Source organism: Scylla paramamosain, unplaced genomic scaffold, assembly GCF_035594125.1.
Source record: "Scylla paramamosain isolate STU-SP2022 unplaced genomic scaffold, ASM3559412v1 Contig62, whole genome shotgun sequence".
NCBI lineage: Eukaryota > Metazoa > Arthropoda > Malacostraca > Decapoda > Portunidae > Scylla > Scylla paramamosain.
Window position 1 is genome coordinate 125218 of NW_026973727.1, and position 17283 is coordinate 142500.

The 17283-nt window shown below is 41.9% G+C and overlaps 1 protein-coding gene across 5 annotated transcripts in view; it reads right to left on the bottom strand.

The window, feature by feature from the left end:
- Nucleotides 1-13020: 13020 nt before the first annotated feature.
- LOC135098440 (uncharacterized) overlaps nucleotides 13021-17283 on the bottom strand; it is a 55976-nt gene continuing 51713 nt past the window's right edge. For 2 of the 5 annotated variants that reach the window (XM_064000808.1, XM_064000816.1), the window contains 3 exons: nucleotides 16097-16248; nucleotides 15160-15269; nucleotides 13021-14247 (listed from right to left, as the gene is read on the bottom strand). In XM_064000808.1, coding sequence (XP_063856878.1) covers nucleotides 14014-14247; nucleotides 15160-15269; nucleotides 16097-16248 — 496 coding nt within the window. In that variant the 3' untranslated portion in view covers nucleotides 13021-14013. The other 3 variants (XM_064000810.1, XM_064000809.1, XM_064000817.1) reach the window with 3 other exon arrangements.

Consider the following 17283-nt stretch of genomic DNA (forward strand, 5'->3'; position numbering starts at 1 on the left):
AAACTCAATTTCTTCATCTATCAACTCAACACAACCTTCCAGGCAACTATCCCCTCTTTTTCAATGACACTCAACTGTCCCCCACTTCTACATTGAACACCCTTGGTCTCTCCTTTTCTAATTAATCTAAACTAGAAACTTCACATCTCATCTCTAGCTAAAATAGCTTCTATGAAGTTAAGGATTCTGAGATGTCTCCTCCAGTTTTTCTCATCCCCCCAGCTGCTTATCCGTCCATGTATGGAATATGCTTCACATGTCTGGGGGGATTCCACTCATACTGCTCTTCTAGACAGGGTGGAATCAAAAGCTTTTTGTCTCATCAACTCCTCTCCTCTAACTGGCTGTCTTCAGCCTCTCTCTCATCACCACAATGTTGCATCTCTAGCTGTCTTCTACCACTATTTTCATGCTAACTGCTCTTCTGATCTTGCTAACTGCATGCCTCCCCTCCCACGGCCTTGCTGCACAAGACTTTCTTCTTTCTCTCACCCCTATTCTGTCCACCTCTCTAATGCAAGAGTTAACCAGCATTCTCAATCATTCATCCCTTTGGTAAGCTCTGGAACTCCCTGCCTGCTTCTGTTTTTCCACCTTCCTATGACTTGAATTCCTTCAAAAGGGAGGTTTCAAGACACTTATCCTTCAATTTCTGACTACTGCTTTGAACCCTTTTATGGGACTGGCATCTCAGTGGGCATTTTTTTTTATTGGATTTTTTTTGTTGCCCTTGGCCAGTGTCCCTCCTACATAAAAAAAAAAAACGTGGGGAACTTTGCTAAAAACTTTTTCAGATGTAGATACACAGAGTTTGCTCATCCATCCCTCTCCTGTGTTATGTCAGTCACTCTTGAATAGAAGTTCATCATGTTGATTACATATGATTGCTTTTTGTCTAAAGCTGTACTGTTTTTCTGTTATATATATATCGTGTTTTTCTACAACTTCTGTCCAGTGCTTCTCTGTCAGTTTTTCACAGACCTTCCATACTGTGCTGGTCAGTGATGCTGGTCTACAGTCTGGTGGCTCTTCTTTCTCTCCACTTTTATAAACTGGCACAATGCACGTTTTCTTGCATTCCTTGGCCACTCTTCCCGTTGATGGTGAGCACTTCATTATGTCATGTGCTGGTTCACTCCATCTGGTCCTGTTGCTTTTCTCTTTTCCAGTTCCTCCATCATTCTATAAACTACTTCTTTCATTGCTGTAATTTCCCACATTTGCTTTTCTGTCTTCTTGTCTTTTGGTTCTTTAAATTCTGATTCTTCTGTCAAAACTTGCTGGAACTTTTCGTTTAGCAATTCAGTTAGCAATTCAATCAGTCGTGTCTTTTGGTTCTTCATATGTTTCATGTCCATCCTTCAACCTTTCTATTTTTTTCTTTTAGTTTATTTTTTTCTATTTATGAATCTGTAGAACAGTTTTAGTTCTTCCTTGCACTTCCCAATTACATCCTTTTCTTATCCTTTCTCTTCCTCTTGCCTTATTTTCACAGATTTATTTCTTGCTATCTTAAAGTCCTCTTTATTTGTTTGGTTTCCATTTCTTTTCATTGTTATACATGCTTGGCCTCTTATTTTCTTTGCTGTTGCACTTCTTGCATTGAACCATGCCTGTCTTCCTCTTTCTTTAGGTTTGTACTCTGGGATATTCACTGCTGCCTCATATAGTTCCATAAAAATGCCATGGTCATCTTGCACCTCATTTGCTCTCTTCAGCTTTCTCCAGTCCATTGGCTCAAACAGTATCATAAGATGCTCTGTATTCACTGTGCCATAGTTTCTCCTGTTTTCTTTGTGTGCTTCATCCTCTTCGCTGACATCACCATCAGCCTCTCTTTCCATCGGTGCGTGGTTGCTTTTTTCCAAGGGACACACACGTCTTAATTCTTTAGTTGGGTGGATTCCTTTCGTTAATGTTAGGCTAAATCTTGTTGGTTTGTCGTCTCCCATCTGTCTTGTATTTTCAGTCACCCATTTCATCACTGTTTTCCATAGTCACCTTCAGAAGTCTTTCTCCCCTTGCAGTCTCGTTTCCTCCTGCCTCGAACGTTTCCCGGTTCATTTCTTTGCAGTTGAAGTCACCAACCAATAATTCTCTTTTATTACTTTTGATTAATTTACTCAAGTACTGAATGGTATCTTCTGCTATTTGCTCCAACAACTTGTTTTGGGTGGTACGTGGGTTGTTATTACCATCAGTATTTTTCCATTACTAACCTCCAAGTTAATACTCACTATTTCTGCTTTTCATCCCCTATATTTCACTATTTTTGTCTTCACCTCATTTCCTGTCATTATCATTACACTTCCTCCTCCTTTGGCAGTCCTGTCTCTTCTCCACATATTGCAGTTATTGTTAGTCTGGTTTTCTTCTTTTACCTCTGTTGCCACTAAGCATGCCACCTTCGTTCAGGTTTATCTCTCTCAAATATTTTTGCTGTTCCAGTTTTCTGCATGTTGATCTGTCTATGTTGGCACACGTCACAGTTTGTTGTTCGTTTGTGCTGTTTTTCTCTACTTTATTTTAATTTATTTCTTTACTTTATGTACCATTTCTTCACTCTGTCTCCCAAAAGTCTCCAGAAAAATGTATTTTTTTCTTATTCTGTTGTTGATTCATTTTTCTCTTTTGTCTCTCCATACATTTCTTTCAATTTTTTTCCATTCTTCTTCATTTGTGTTGTTGTTAATGCATATATCCTTGCAATGTTCTTATCTTAGTTTGGATGTTCTTTGTGGTACCTGTTGTTTCCTAATTTTATAATATTCCTCTTTGTATGAGGAGACCACACCACTGCCACATATTCCAATCTTGGTCTTATCATGGAAATCAACAACTTTTTTATCATTCCTTCATCCAAATATGAGAATGCCATTCTTACTCTTTTTAACAAATTCATCGTCTCTCCAGTAATTTTATCAATGTGTCTTTCCAGAGTCAGATTTTCAGCGACTGTTACTCCTAAATCCACTTCCTCTTTTGACTTCTTTAACTTCACACCATCCACCTCATATGATATTGTATTCTTTTCTTACTCTTACCAAACTCCATTACTTTACATTTACTTAAATTGAATTCCATTTGCCAAGATTTACTCCATTTATTTATCTTAATTAAATCATCTTGCAGTACCATACTGTCATTTACATTTTCTACCCTTCTCATCAGCTTAGCATCATCTGCAAATAAGTTTACATAATTATCTATTTCTTCATTTATGTTATTTACATATATTACAAACATTATCGGTCCCAACACTGACCCCTGTGGGACACCACTAGTTCCTTTCAGCCAAGATGAATTTGTGTGTGTGTGTGTGTGTGTGTGTGTGTGTGTGTGTGTGTGTGTGTGTGTGTGTGTGTGTGTGTGTGTGTGTGTGTGTGAACCCATGCGTTGTCTGGGCTGCCCTATGTGGAACTGGGGGAGTCCGGTACTGCTGTGTACCAGAGACAAGGGTGTGAGGAGACCAGCTATCAATCTTGTGCTGCTTTTTTGTTCAATCTCACTGCTATTTCCCAAAACATTCTGAAGCATGTGTATTCTTCCACAGGCATCCCCACACACTATACTGGCTGGGAGTTGCACAGTCTGCTTCTTTTAATCCTTTTCCTCATGAATGTGCATATAAATTAGTTGTGTTGTGCCTTCTGTGCTGTGAAGTGCTTTGTTAATCTCTGAACTGAGAAGCATACTTGTTCATACTTCTGTGCTGCATCTCTACTGCATTCCAGAAGCTCTAGTTGAAGTTGTAAGAGTTTCTAAGGATGTGTTTATGGTTCCAGTGACAGATAACAGTGTTTCTACCTTACTAACAGGAGAAGCAGCCTTAGGGACATGGCTGATCATGTGTGTGGCTTTGAAAAATATTCATGGTAGGAGGGAAGAGTATTTCTGAATGTGGGTCCTTTTTTGATAAGTTACACAGGTATTTAGGGATGTGCTTAAGAGAGATTAATAATATTTTTACCTCATTAACAGGAGAAACAGTCTTTGGAACCCAACAGATTCTCTGTGGCCTTGGAAAATAGTCTTAGTGAGAGAGCTGAGGGTTTGTGAATGTGGACCTAACTTGTGAGTTCAGTGTGATGCCCATAATGCTATAGGAGCACTGATGTGTGTGTGTCCCCCTGCAGGTGATGTCACAGAGAGCAAGTAGAAGAAAGCCTGGGAGACTTGCTTAACTCAGGAGCAAGAGCTGTGCCTCACCGGGGGCTCTGCAATGTGTGGCAGCGACTGCAGGAATCAACACTCGGGTTTGTCAGCACAGTCACAACGACTTTGTTCATCAGACTGTTGGTGAAAGGTGATCAGTGTGAAAGAGGTCAGGATGTGTGTGTGTGTGTGTATTTGTTTGTTTACCTAGTTGTCATGTACAGGATGGGGGCTATGGTGGTGGTGTCTCGTCTTTGTGTCTGGTGGTGTCTGACACGGCCATAAATTCCTACATCATCTCTGCAAACACACGCACGCACGCACACACGCACGCACACACTACTTTCTCATCAGTCCATTCATGCAGCTACTGGTGTGTGGGGAAAGGTGCTATGTATGTCTTGAGATGGAATTGAATAATAGTGTTTTGTTGTCTTGAAAGATTTCATTCAGTTTAAAATTCCTGCTGCAACAATTGCTGTACCTACTTTGCAATAGTTTCATGAGTGAATATGTACATCACATCAGCAATGAAGGATCAAGCTTTTAGAGTTTGTTTGCAACAGTCATGCATGAATTGTCCTGATGAAATAGCTGTTGTACAGCTATTTCATCAGGACATCAGGTAGCAGGTGATTGTGAGTAGTGCCATGCAGCCAACACCTGGGCTGTGTCTCTGCCTGTCACACCCGCACTGTGAAGGAGCGCATGGAGGTGGTCTGGGGAGCCACAGTACAATTTGTGATATTGGGCCCTCTCAGGTTTTATTGTGCCATTGTCTCACCTCTTGCTTTAGCAGCCTGGAGTGGAGATTGATAGGGTTTTCAAAAGTGTTTTCGTGATTCTGGTGGTAGTTGTAACATTGTTAACCTCTTGTTTGTCCAAGGCCTCATTTGTGAGTGTTTCATTCTTGGCTATTAGTTTTAGCAAGCTGTAGTGGAGGTCAGCAGGAGTTTGAAGCCTCCGATGAGGACAAAGCACTTAAGAACGTGAACCTCCGCCCCAACATGTCTCCCTCGTGTTTTTTTTTTTTTTTTTTTTTTTTATGTAGGAAGGATACTGGCCAAGGGCAACAAAAATCTAATAAAAAAAATGCCCACTGAAATGCCAGTCCCTAAAAGGGTCAAAGCAGTGGTCAAAAATTGGTGGATAAGTGTCTTGAAACCTCCCTCTTGAAGGAATTCAAGTCATAGGAAGGTGGAAATATAGAAGCAGGCAAGGAGTTCCAGAGTTTACCAGAGAAAGGGATGAATGATTGAGAATACTGGTTAACTCTTGCGTTAGAGAGGTGGACAGAATAGGAGTGAGAGAAAGAAGAAAGTCTTGTGCAGCGAGGCCGCGGAAGGAGGGGAGGCATGCAGTTAGCAAGATCAGAAGAGCAGTTAGCATGAAAATAGCGGTAGAAGACAGCTAGAGATGCAACATTGCGGCGGTGAGAGAGAGGCTGAAGACAGTCAGTTAGAGGAGAGGAGTTGATGAGACGAAAAGCTTTTGATTCCACCCTGTCTAGAACAGCAGTATGAGTGGAACCCCCCCAGACATGTGAAGCATACTCCATACATGGATGGATAAGGCCCTTGTACAGAGTTAGCAGCTGCGGGGGTGAGAAAAACTGGCGGAGACGTCTCAGAACACCTAACTTCATGGAAGCTGTTTTAGCTAGAGATGAGATGTGAAGTTTCCAGTTCAGATTATTAGTAAAGGACAGACCGAGGATGTTCAGTGTAGAAGAGGGGGATAGTTGAGTGTCATTGAAGAAGAGGGGATAGTTGTCTGGAAGATTGTGTCGAGTTGATAGATGGAGGAATTGAGTTTTTGAGGCATTGAACAATACCAAGTTTGCTCTGCCCCAATCAGAAATTTTAGAAAGATCAGAAGTCAGGCGTTCTGTGGCTTCCCTGCGTGATATGTTTACCTCCTGAAGGGTTGGACGTCTATGAAAAGACGTGGAAAAGTGCAGGGTGGTATCATCAGCATAGGAGTGGATAGGACAAGAAGTTTGTTTTAGAAGATCATTAATGAATAATAAGAAGAGAGTGGGTGACAGGACAGAACCCTGAGGAACACCACTGTTAATAGATTTAGGAGAAGAACAGTGACCGTCTACCACAGCAGCAATAGAACGGTCAGAAAGGAAACTTGAGATGAAGTTACAGAGAGAAGGATAGAAACCGTAGGAGGGTAGTTTGGAAATCAAAGCTTTGTGCCAGACTCTATCAAAGGCTTTTGATATGTCCAAGGCAACAGCAAAAGTTTCACCAAAGTCTCTAAAAGAGGATGACCAAGACTCAGTAAGGAAAGCCAGAAGATCACCAGTCGAGCGGCCTTGACGGAACCCATACTGGCGATCAGATAGAAGGTTGTGAAGTGATAGATGTTTAAGAATCTTCCCGTTGAGGATAGATTCAAAAACTTTAGATAAGCAGGAAATTAAAGCAATAGGATGGTAGTTTGAGGGATTAGAGCGGTCACCCTTTTTAGGAACAGGTTGAATGTAGGCAAACTTCCAGCAAGAAGGAAAGGTAGATGTTGACAGACAGAGCTGAAAGAGTTTGACTAGGCAAGGTGCAAGCACGGAGGCACAGTTTCGGAGAACAATAGGAGGGACCCCATCAGGTCCATAAGCCTTCTGAGGGTTTAGGCCAGCGAGGGCATGGAAAACATCATTACGAAGAATTTTAATACGAGGCATGAAGTAGTCAGAGGGTGGAGGAGAGGGAGGAACAAGCCCAGAATCGTCCAAGGTAGAGTTTTTAGCAAAGGTTTGAGCAAAGAGTTCAGCTTTAGAAATAGATGTGATAGCAGTGGTGCCATCTGGTTGAAGTAGAGGAGGGAAAGAAGAAGAAGCAAAGTTATTGGAGATATTTTTGGCTAGATGCCAGAAATCACGAGGGGAGTTAGATCTTGAAAGGTTTTGACATTTTCTGTTAATGAAGGAGTTTTTGGCTAGTTGGAGAACAGACTTGGCATGGTTCCGGGCAGAAATATAAAGTGCATGAGATTCTGGTGAAGGAAGGCTTAAGTACCTTTTGTGGGCCACCTCTCTATCATGTATAGCACGAGAACAAGCTGTGTTAAACCAAGGTTTAGAAGGTTTAGGACGAGAAAAAGAGTGAGGAATGTACGCCTCCATGCCAGACACTATCACCTCTGTTATGCGCTCAGCACACAAAGACGGGTCTCTGACACGGAAGCAGTAGTCATTCCAAGGAAAATCAGCAAAATACCGCCTCAGGTCCCCCCAACTAGCAGAGGCAAAACGCCAGAGGCACCTTCGCTTAGGGGGATCCTGAGGAGGGATTGGAGTGATAGGACAAGATAAAGTTATGAGATTGTGATCGGAGGAGCCCAACGGAGAAGAAAGGGTGACAGCATAAGCAGAAGGATTAGAGGTCAGGAAAAGGTCAAGAATGTTGGGCGTATCTCCAAGACGGTCAGGAATACGAGTAGGGTGTTGCACCAATTGCTCTAGGTCATGGAGGATAGCAAAGTTGTAGGCTAGTTCACCAGGATGGTCAGTGAAGGGAGAGGAAAGCCAAAGCTGGTGGTGAACATTGAAGTCTCCAAGAATGGAGATCTCTGCAAAAGGGAAGAGGGTCAGAATGTGCTCCACTTTGGAAGTTAAGTAGTCAAAGAATTTCTTATAGTCAGAGGAGTTAGGAGAGAGGTATACGAGTACAGCACAGATAAATTTAGTATGAGAATGACTCTGTAGTCGTAGCCAGATGGTGGAAAACTCGGAAGATTCAAGAGCGTGGGCACGAGAGCAGGTTAAGTCATTGCGCACATAAACGCAGCATCCAGCTTTGGATCGAAAATGAGGATAGAGAAAGTAGGAGGGAACAGAAAAGGGGCTACTGTCAGTTGCCTCAGACACCTGAGTTTCAGTGAGGAAAAGAAGATGAGGTTTAGAAGAGGAGAGGTGGTGTTCTACAGATTGAAAATTAGATCTTAGACCGCGAATGTTGCAGAAGTTAATGAAGAAAAAGTTGAGGGGGGTGTCAAGACACTTAGGGTCGTCGACGGAAAGGCAGTCCGACCTGGGGACATTTATGGTCCCCTCCCCAGATGGGGACTCCGAGGCTGGTGTAGGAGTCGCCATGATTTTAAAATTTTTGGAGTGAAGGGTGTGTGTGTTATTAGGTGCTTGTAGTTTTGTGTGGAGGAAGAGAGTTGTCTTTAGAGGGCAGGCTGTGACTACCCCCTTGTGTTGTGAGACACAAAGGGAAACGTTCAGTGAGGTCACAGCTGGGTTTAATGATAAGTTCACAGCACCCCCTGAACAGTGCTTTAGACCTCACTGGGAGTAATTATCGTTTCGGCAGGTGTCTACTGCCTCCTCCTACTGATGTGTGTGTGTGTGTGTGTGTGTGTGTGAGAGAGAGAGGAGACCTTCACCACCTTGATGTGTGTCCTGTAGTGCAGTGAAGTATGGAATGGGACTCCTTATGTGTGTGTGTGTGTGTGTGTGTGTGTGTGTGTGTGTGTGTGTGTGTGTGTGTGTGTGTGATGGAAGGCTCTTTGATGTGAGTGTGTCCCATTGAATTGTGGAATGCAATTCTTTCTTTTCTCTGTGTTAGAGGACTCATGCTGCACACTATCAAGTCCCAGGCCATTGTGTAATGAAACTGCCTCTTCTTCTAAGCATTGTCAGTTTCCTCACTACTCTTATTACACTGTTTCTCCTTCAGATTCCACAGACCGACTGGGAGACACACAATGTCAGTGCCACCGTGCAGGGAGTGAGGCCCAAGAGGAGGAAGAGGAGCATTCAAGAGATCAGCTGGCCAGCAGTCCATTCAGGTGTGCCTTTCATTACATCGTTATTTGTCCATAGTTTCCCTTCTGGGGTTGGACAGACCATGAGTATCTCCCACTTGCAGCTGTAGACAATTTCTTCCTTATTGTTAAGTGTTATCATGCCTTCCTCCACACACCATCTCAAGGTCTTCCCAGTGGTTTCCTTCCAAGTACTCTGATGCTCTCTTCAGTTAGTGACCCTGATTTGTAAGCGCCAGGAAGACTGCATGGATAAGGCAGACCACAAACCTTCTGCTAGATGTGGAGTGGCGAATGGCAGCAAAAATACTGGCAGCATCTGATTCTTTGCACCAAAATAGTGTTCTTGTTAACAGATTTATTCACTGCTCACTCATTCACTCACCTCTGAAGGAGTGAAGAGTGTGCACTGAAGTAAGCATTGCAACTGGTGTGTGTGTGTGTGTGTGTGTGTGTGTGTGTGGTGTGTTTCTGGTGATGGAGTTTAATAACAGGGTTTTGTCATCTTGAAAGATTTCATAAAAGTACTGAATCTGATTTGGAATTCATGTTGCAACAAAAACTCTCCCTCCTTTGCAACAATTTCACAAATGTATACAGGAAGCAAAGGATGGTTTTAGGCCAAAATGAACTGACAGGAATCAGGAATGATGCGTCCAGCAAAACCTGGCAACACAACAGTGATGTGCATGCTGGTATGTCAGGTCAGGGGTCACCTGCACTTTTTGGGAAATATTCATGAACTCTTGCTTAAACAGAAAATGTTGCAAAATTTCTCACAGGGACTGATCAGGTTCCTCTGCTAGGCATGGAGAGAGAGAGAGAGAGAGAGAGAGAGAGAGAGAGAGAGAGAGAGAGAGAGAGAAGGGGGGCAGGGGGGAGAATTTAATTTTCTTTTATCTATCTTTCTCTCATTTCTTCTTTTATTTCTTCCTCTTCTATTATCCTCATTCTTCTCTCATGTCCTCTTCCTTCTTTGTTGTCTTCTCTCTCCTTCTCTTTCTTCCCTCCTTATTATCATCTGTCTTCTCCTCTTCCTTCTTTCTATCACTTCCGAAAAAAAAAACAATGAAAATATAAATAATACATTTTGAACATAATAATAATAATGATAATTAATTCTCACAATCAGTAACATTCTCTCTCTCTCTCTCTCTCTCTCTCTCTCTCTCTCTCTCTCTCTCTCTCTCTCTCTCTCTCTCTCTCTCTCTCTCTCTCTCCTTTATCTCATCCTTCTCATGTCCCCCTCTTCTCTTCCTTCCTTCCTTTCTTATATTCTTCCTCCTCTTTTCTTCCTTTGTCTCTTCTGTCAGTCATTCCTCTGAAATATGAATAAATTTAGAATAATAGTAATAAATTTAATAGAAATAATTTCTTGTATTCTCTCTCCTACACACACACACAAAACTCTCTCTCTCTCTCTCTCTCTCTCTCTCTCTCTCTCTCTCTCTCTCTCTCTCTCTCTCAACAAAACCCCTTCTTTTACTCACATACTCAAAAACTCCCTCCCACTACTCACTCAAACTGATTCTCTTAGACACACACACACACACACACACACACACACACACACACACACACACACACACACACACACACACACACACACACACACACACACACACACACACACACAGGCTTCCAAGTTGATAATCCAAAAGCCAGCAGATGACAGCTTCCTTCCAGCACACACTTGTATTGCCCAACTTGACCTGCCTGAATACAAGCTGATACAGTCCATGCAGCAGAGTAAAGTTTGAACCTTTTTTTGTTGTTATAACTTGTGGTATGGTCCAGCAGTCTTCCTTTTCCCACTTTTTAAGAGGGGAGAGAAAGAATGGTAGATGACACCACTTGTAAGGAAGACACAAGTTACTATAGTTTAGATGTACTAAAAATTTTTGCACACTAAATGTTTATTACCAAAAAGCTTTATATATATATATATATATATATATATATATATATTATATATATATATATATATATATTATATATATATATATATATATATATATATATATATACGAGGAGTGTCATTAAAGTTCCAGGACTGGTGTCCTAAAAGATGAATTTCAAACCCAAGCCACAAACCACCATATTTCCCCTTCAAAGTAATCCTTCTGGAGTATACAACTGCGCTCCCAACCCTCTACAGTCACTAATCTTTTTCTTACGTGCTTTTAAAATCATGTCCTCTGTTGCAGGTCGTTTAACAATGAGCGCTGAACAGCGAACAAACTTGAAGTTTTTGGTGCAGTTGGGGAAAACGCCGTCAGAAGCACTGGGTATGCTGCAAAAAGTGTACGGGGATGAGACAATGTCACGCTCACGTGTTTTTGAGTGGTGCAAGAGGTTCAAAGAGGGCCGGGAGGACGTGGAAGATGACCCCAGGAGTGGAAGACCCTCAACGAGCAGGAATGAGGCCAATGTTGAGCGTGTCAAGCAGATGGTGCGTGACGATCGTCGGTTGACTGTTCGAAAGATCGCAGATGAGCTTGGCATGAACCACAACAGCGTGTGGAAGATTATCACTGAAGATCTGGGCATGCGGAAAGTCTGTGCGAAGATGGTGCCGAGACTCCTGAACGATGACCAGAAGGGACGACGCATGCAGGTGTGTCAGGACATCCTCGAGCGTCTGGAAACTGAACCAGACTTGCTCAGGAGAGTCATCACCGGCGATGAGTCCTGGGTATTTGAGTACGACCCGGAGACCAAACGCCAGAGCCTTCAATGGAAGAGTCCGGCGTCGCCACGGCCGAAGAAAGCAAGGCAGTCCAGGTCCAGCTTCAAGGTCATGTTGATCGCTTTCTTCGATGTGAGGGGCATCGTCCACTGCGAGTTCTTGCCACAGGGCCAGACAGTCAACCAACATGTGTACAAAGAAGTACTGCGGCGTCTGCTTCGTGCAGTGCGCGAGAAGAGGCGGGAGTTGTGGCAGGGCAACTCGTGGCTGCTTCACCACGACAATGCGCCTGCTCACAATGCCCTGAGCATCAGAGAGTTCTTGGCCAAGAAGAACATCGCCGTGCTGGAGCAACCGCCCTACTCACCTGACCTCGCTCCGTGCGACTTCTTCCTCTTCCCCAAGCTCAAGGAGGTCATGAAGGGGACCCGTTTTGATGATGCGGACGACATCAAAAAGGCCGTGACGACGGAGCTGAGGAGCATCCCGCAAGAATCCTTCCAGCAGTGCATGCAAGCCTGGCAGAGAAGGATGGACAAGTGCATGCGGTGCCAGGGGGATTACTTCGAAGGAGATAACCTATAGTTTGTAGCCTGGATGTGAAATAAAACTTGTGTGGCACCAGTCCTGGAACTTTAATGACACACCTCGTATATAGATTGATTGAGATATACATTGGTCCCTCTTGTTTCAGTTTGGCAATAGGTTTGAACTGGTACCAACAACCAAACTGGCACATCAGATCCACTTTTGGTGTGCCACTTGCTGACGTAACAGAATGGTGTTGATCTAGTTTGTCGTCCATGTGCATTGTTTGATTTTTGGTAACCTCCCAACAGCCATCTTACTGTTTTTTTGCTGCAATTAACCACATCTTTGGTGTTTGTCCCCAGGAGTGCAGCCTCTACAAGTGATGGAGGGTTGAGGGAGCCAGAAGGGCATGGACACTTGGATATGGATGACACTGGTTTGGGTGCCAAATATTAATAGTGCACCTACACAATTACCACACTCGATCCTCTCACCAGGCTTAACTATAAATAATTAAAGGTAAATAACATCTGTCATCTATTATCTATTGTATTCTATATTGCTGTTAATGTTTCATGTATAATGTATAATGTTAATGTATAATGTCTTTGCTTTCAAATGCAAGTCAAAAGGGTGAACCCAGGCCTTGCCAAAGACTAATGTATAATTTTCCCATTTATAGTACTATTCACATTTGACAAATTTCACTGCTAACAGTGAGGGACTACTGTAAATGTAGTAATAATAATAATAATAATAATAATAATAATAATAATAATAATAATAATAATAATAATAATAAAAAGTAATGATAAAGTGCAAGACATGTTCATTAATGCAATTATTTTCTCCAACATGGAGGAGTGAGTGAGGAGGCACATTTGTCTGTGATTAAGGAATGCAAATGACGATGTTCCAAGGACGTCACCCTGTCCTGGGCCATGACATGAGAGAGAAGAGGAAAAAAAGGACTCTCTCTCTCTCTCAGTTTCCATAACATACCAAACTGCTCTGGTGTTAATTTCATGAATTGCTGTATAATAGGAATGGGAATGTTAGTTCAATGCATTTAGCTCTTGAGTGTGAAAGAATGACAAGAAAGAATGCAGAGGATACTAGAACACATGCACAGAAAACTGAAAGATTTTTAAACTTCTGAATAGGTGTGAAAAAAAAAAAAATGCAAAATCAGTGTCTCCTTAAAACAACACATGACAGCAATGATAACTTACACAACAATAATGCTTGATGAAGACTATATTTCCAACACAGATTTATGACAACATTTGGCAAAGCTGTGCACTGTTTGTGTTAAAACTATCCTCTCATGGCGAAGTTGGTTAGTCATTATAGGGTTATGATGATATAATGGTGTTTATTTTAGCTAATTTCCAATGACTCCTAATAATATAAGATTAAGTAAGTATTTCATTGTTTACATTAATTTACAAAATTTCACAACTACAACCTCAGTGATGTTTAGTTAATCCAATTTTGTTCATAACTACTACACTTTTTCCAGTGGTTTACCCATAGTACAACACAAACAACTACAATATCATTCATGTTATTTCACTTCCAAAAAAATTAAACAACTATGTACATGATCTAGTTTACAATAAAAGGATTTTGAACAATAGTTTCCCCATCAATCAACCCCAATTTTTTTTCCAGCTACAAAGAACAATTCAACTACAATACCATTCATGCTATTTCATCCATTTGAAATTTCACATGCAAGTGATTTACAGTACTTTACCAAAAAATAATTAAGATCAACAATGTTCCCATCAATTAACCCTTTAAACTTTCCCACCTACAATCTGACAAGTGGAGTCACCAGTTTTAAATGTCAATAGTTATCCAAGATTGAATTTATGCCTTCCAATCCTCTGTGGGTCTTGGAGGCATCCATGAGTCCCACTGTTCTCCTGAGAGCAGTGCAGGAGGTTGCCTTCAACATAAACCTTCTTGACAAAGTACTTGGATGACTTGTTGCAGCTTTGCTCTTTTCTGAAGGTGACTGCAGCCTTCAACTCAAGGCACAGCTTCTCCAAGGCACCCATCATACTGTACTTTATTAGCCCAGTGATCTGTGGAGAAAAAGTAGTGGTGATGGTGGTGGTCCACCTCTCCAATACAAGAGTTCACCATTATTAACAATTTTTCATCCTTTTCACCAGTAAACTCTGGAACTCCCTGCCTGCTTCTGTATTTTCTTTTCCCTGACGAATTTTTTCATGAGGAAGGTCCCAAGACACTTCTCCAATCTTGGATAATCCTTACCACTACACACCAGCAGACATAAAAATACCGTGAAGGATGCAACTCCCTTTTTAGAAGAGCCAGAGGTCACAGGAGCAAAGGTGATGGGACCCTCCATGCCCTCAACACTCATATCAAGCCCCATTATCACCTGCATCACTCGGGAACACACCATCACCACCATTACCATTGTGTTGTGGCATCATATCAGTGGTATAATAATTGTAAGAATACAAGGGAAACTGCAAGAAGCCGTCTGGTCTACACATGACAATTCCTGCATGAAATGTGCTTACCTATTTTCACTATCATCCTCATGCATAAATTTGTCTAATCTTTTAAAGCTCCCTAATGACTCAGCACTAACCTAACTACTGAATCTATTTCATTCATCTATCACTCAATCTGAGAACCAGTTCCTTCCTATTTCTTTTTTAAATCTAACTTTATCAAGCTTGACATGAAGAAACTGAGGATAGTGATAATGGTTGCTATTTCTGATTATTATTCTTACTTCCATTAACACTCAGAATATGAAGTCTGTCTTTATTCTTATTTTGGGTCCCCAGTGGAAAGGGATAGTCTCATTGACCACTGCACTACAAGCCAAATAGCTTAAAAACACCCTTAAAATGAAAATGATGGCTACTCTTCACAACCACAGTGCTGCATCCCTCTTTTCTAAACATCTTCACTCTAACCCCTACTTCCCTGCTCCCTCCAGTGACAGCCTCCCTCACCTCTGGGTTCACTTGAGGAGCTGCCATCAGCCACCCAATGACATTCATTTGCAGGTTCTTGGTGACAGAGTTCTCCTGGATCTTCAAATTTTCAGGATACACCACCAAGCCTGTAAGGAGAATTGGTGAAGAGAGAGAGAGAGAGAGAGAGAGAGAGAGAGAGAGAGAGAGAGAGAGAGAGAGAGAGAGAGAGAGAGAGAGAGAGAGAGAGAGAGAGAGAGAGAGACTGTATGTTAGATGCAGACAAAATGATAAAGTAAGGTATTAAAATCTTGCATGCAAAAAAAAGATATGCACACTAATAAATACTTAAATTACAAAATGTTAAAACATCCATAAACTCCTTGCACATCATACTGAGCTCACACTCCTCTCATTCCCTCAGATGCTACCAACAACTTTATTTAAACAAATAGATAGATAGATAGATAGTCACAAACACACTCTTATTCCCTCCAAGACACAACAATGACTTGATTTCAACAGAGATAGACAAAGACACACACACACACACACACACACACACACACACACACACACACACACACACACACACACATCAGGCTTGGGTCTGAGTACATGTACTCAACCAGATTCCAAATGTAGTGCAGTGGTAGATGTATAGGTAGAGGTAAGGTCAGGGTGACACAAGCCTGTCCCTGGGGAAGCCAGGTGGTCTGGATTGGTACCAGTGAAGTCATGTGAGTTACAGCCACTGCAGTTCCCACTCCTGCTGCTAATCTGTCAGCACCTTTGTGTAAATATGTGGAGTGAGAAACAGCTGTCAAATGCTGTCTGCACTGACAGGCTGCTGCACTGAGAGGCACACAGCAATCCATCCCCATCAGGTATCAAGCGAGATTCACCCCAAACTCTCCACATTCACACAGATAGACAGACACAATACACACAGAAATAAATTAATAGATACACATACACATACAGACTTGGTTACCAGGAGAGACAAAGTGGAGATGCCAGCCAGCAGGTACAACAGACACCTGAGCAGCAAGTTGGTATCTAACACTGACCTCACTGATGACGACATCTACAGGAATTGTTGACAAGTTGTTCTTGGGTAAATAGATCCTGGAGGAAATACACAGAAAAGATCCATTATTGCAGAGACAAACAAAGGCTGGATATTGAGGGGATACAACAAAGAGTTAAGGAAAGGGAGGTTTTTCACTGAAGGATCAAAGAAAAGCTGGATATTTGGAAGAGCAACAGGAAAGTTGAGAAGAGGAAAATGTTGGAATGATACAAAAAAATGCATGTGTTTTCTGTCTGTGCATAAAACACACACACACACACACACACACACACACACACACACACACACACACACACACCTCTGTAAAGATCTGGGCCTCACCTTGGCCATGCACTCACATCCCTCCCCAGTATCTCAATCAATATCTTTTGATCCTGAGAAGAAACAAGAGAACTATGTGGAATGAAAGAGACAAAATATACACAAGAAAACAACAAAACACAGTCACTGGACTAACCATCTCAGTGACGTTTAGAAATACTTACTGGAATTTTCAAGGGTACTTCATGTTTCTGGTTTAACAAGTATTCTGCATCACCAGAAAAAAGAAACACCTATGAGAACATGACTCATTATTATGAAAACAGTCCTTATGAAAGTTGATGGGATTTTCCAAGGACATTTTTTTCATGATTGAGGAAATAGTTAATAGTATTCTGCATCATCAACCAAGCAATCATAAAAACCAGACTCCTCTTTTAAAACAGCTCCCATAACACCTCAAGTATTCCACAATATGGGAATAAAAGTTAAGGTTCCCCGCACTTCTTACCACAAACCAGACTCCTCTTTGAAAACAATTCCCATAACACCTCAGGCATTTCACAATATGGGGATAAAAGTTAAGGCTCCCAGTGTGTCTTACCACAAACCAGACTCTTTGAAAACAGTTCCCCTAACACCTCAGGCATTTCACAATGTGGGGATAAAAGTTAAGGTTACCCGCACTTCTTACCACAAACCAGACTCTTTGAAAACAGTTCCCATAACACCTCAGTCATTTCACAATATGGGGATAAAAGTTAAGGTTCCCAGTGTGTCTTACCACAAACCAGACTCTTCCTCTTTGA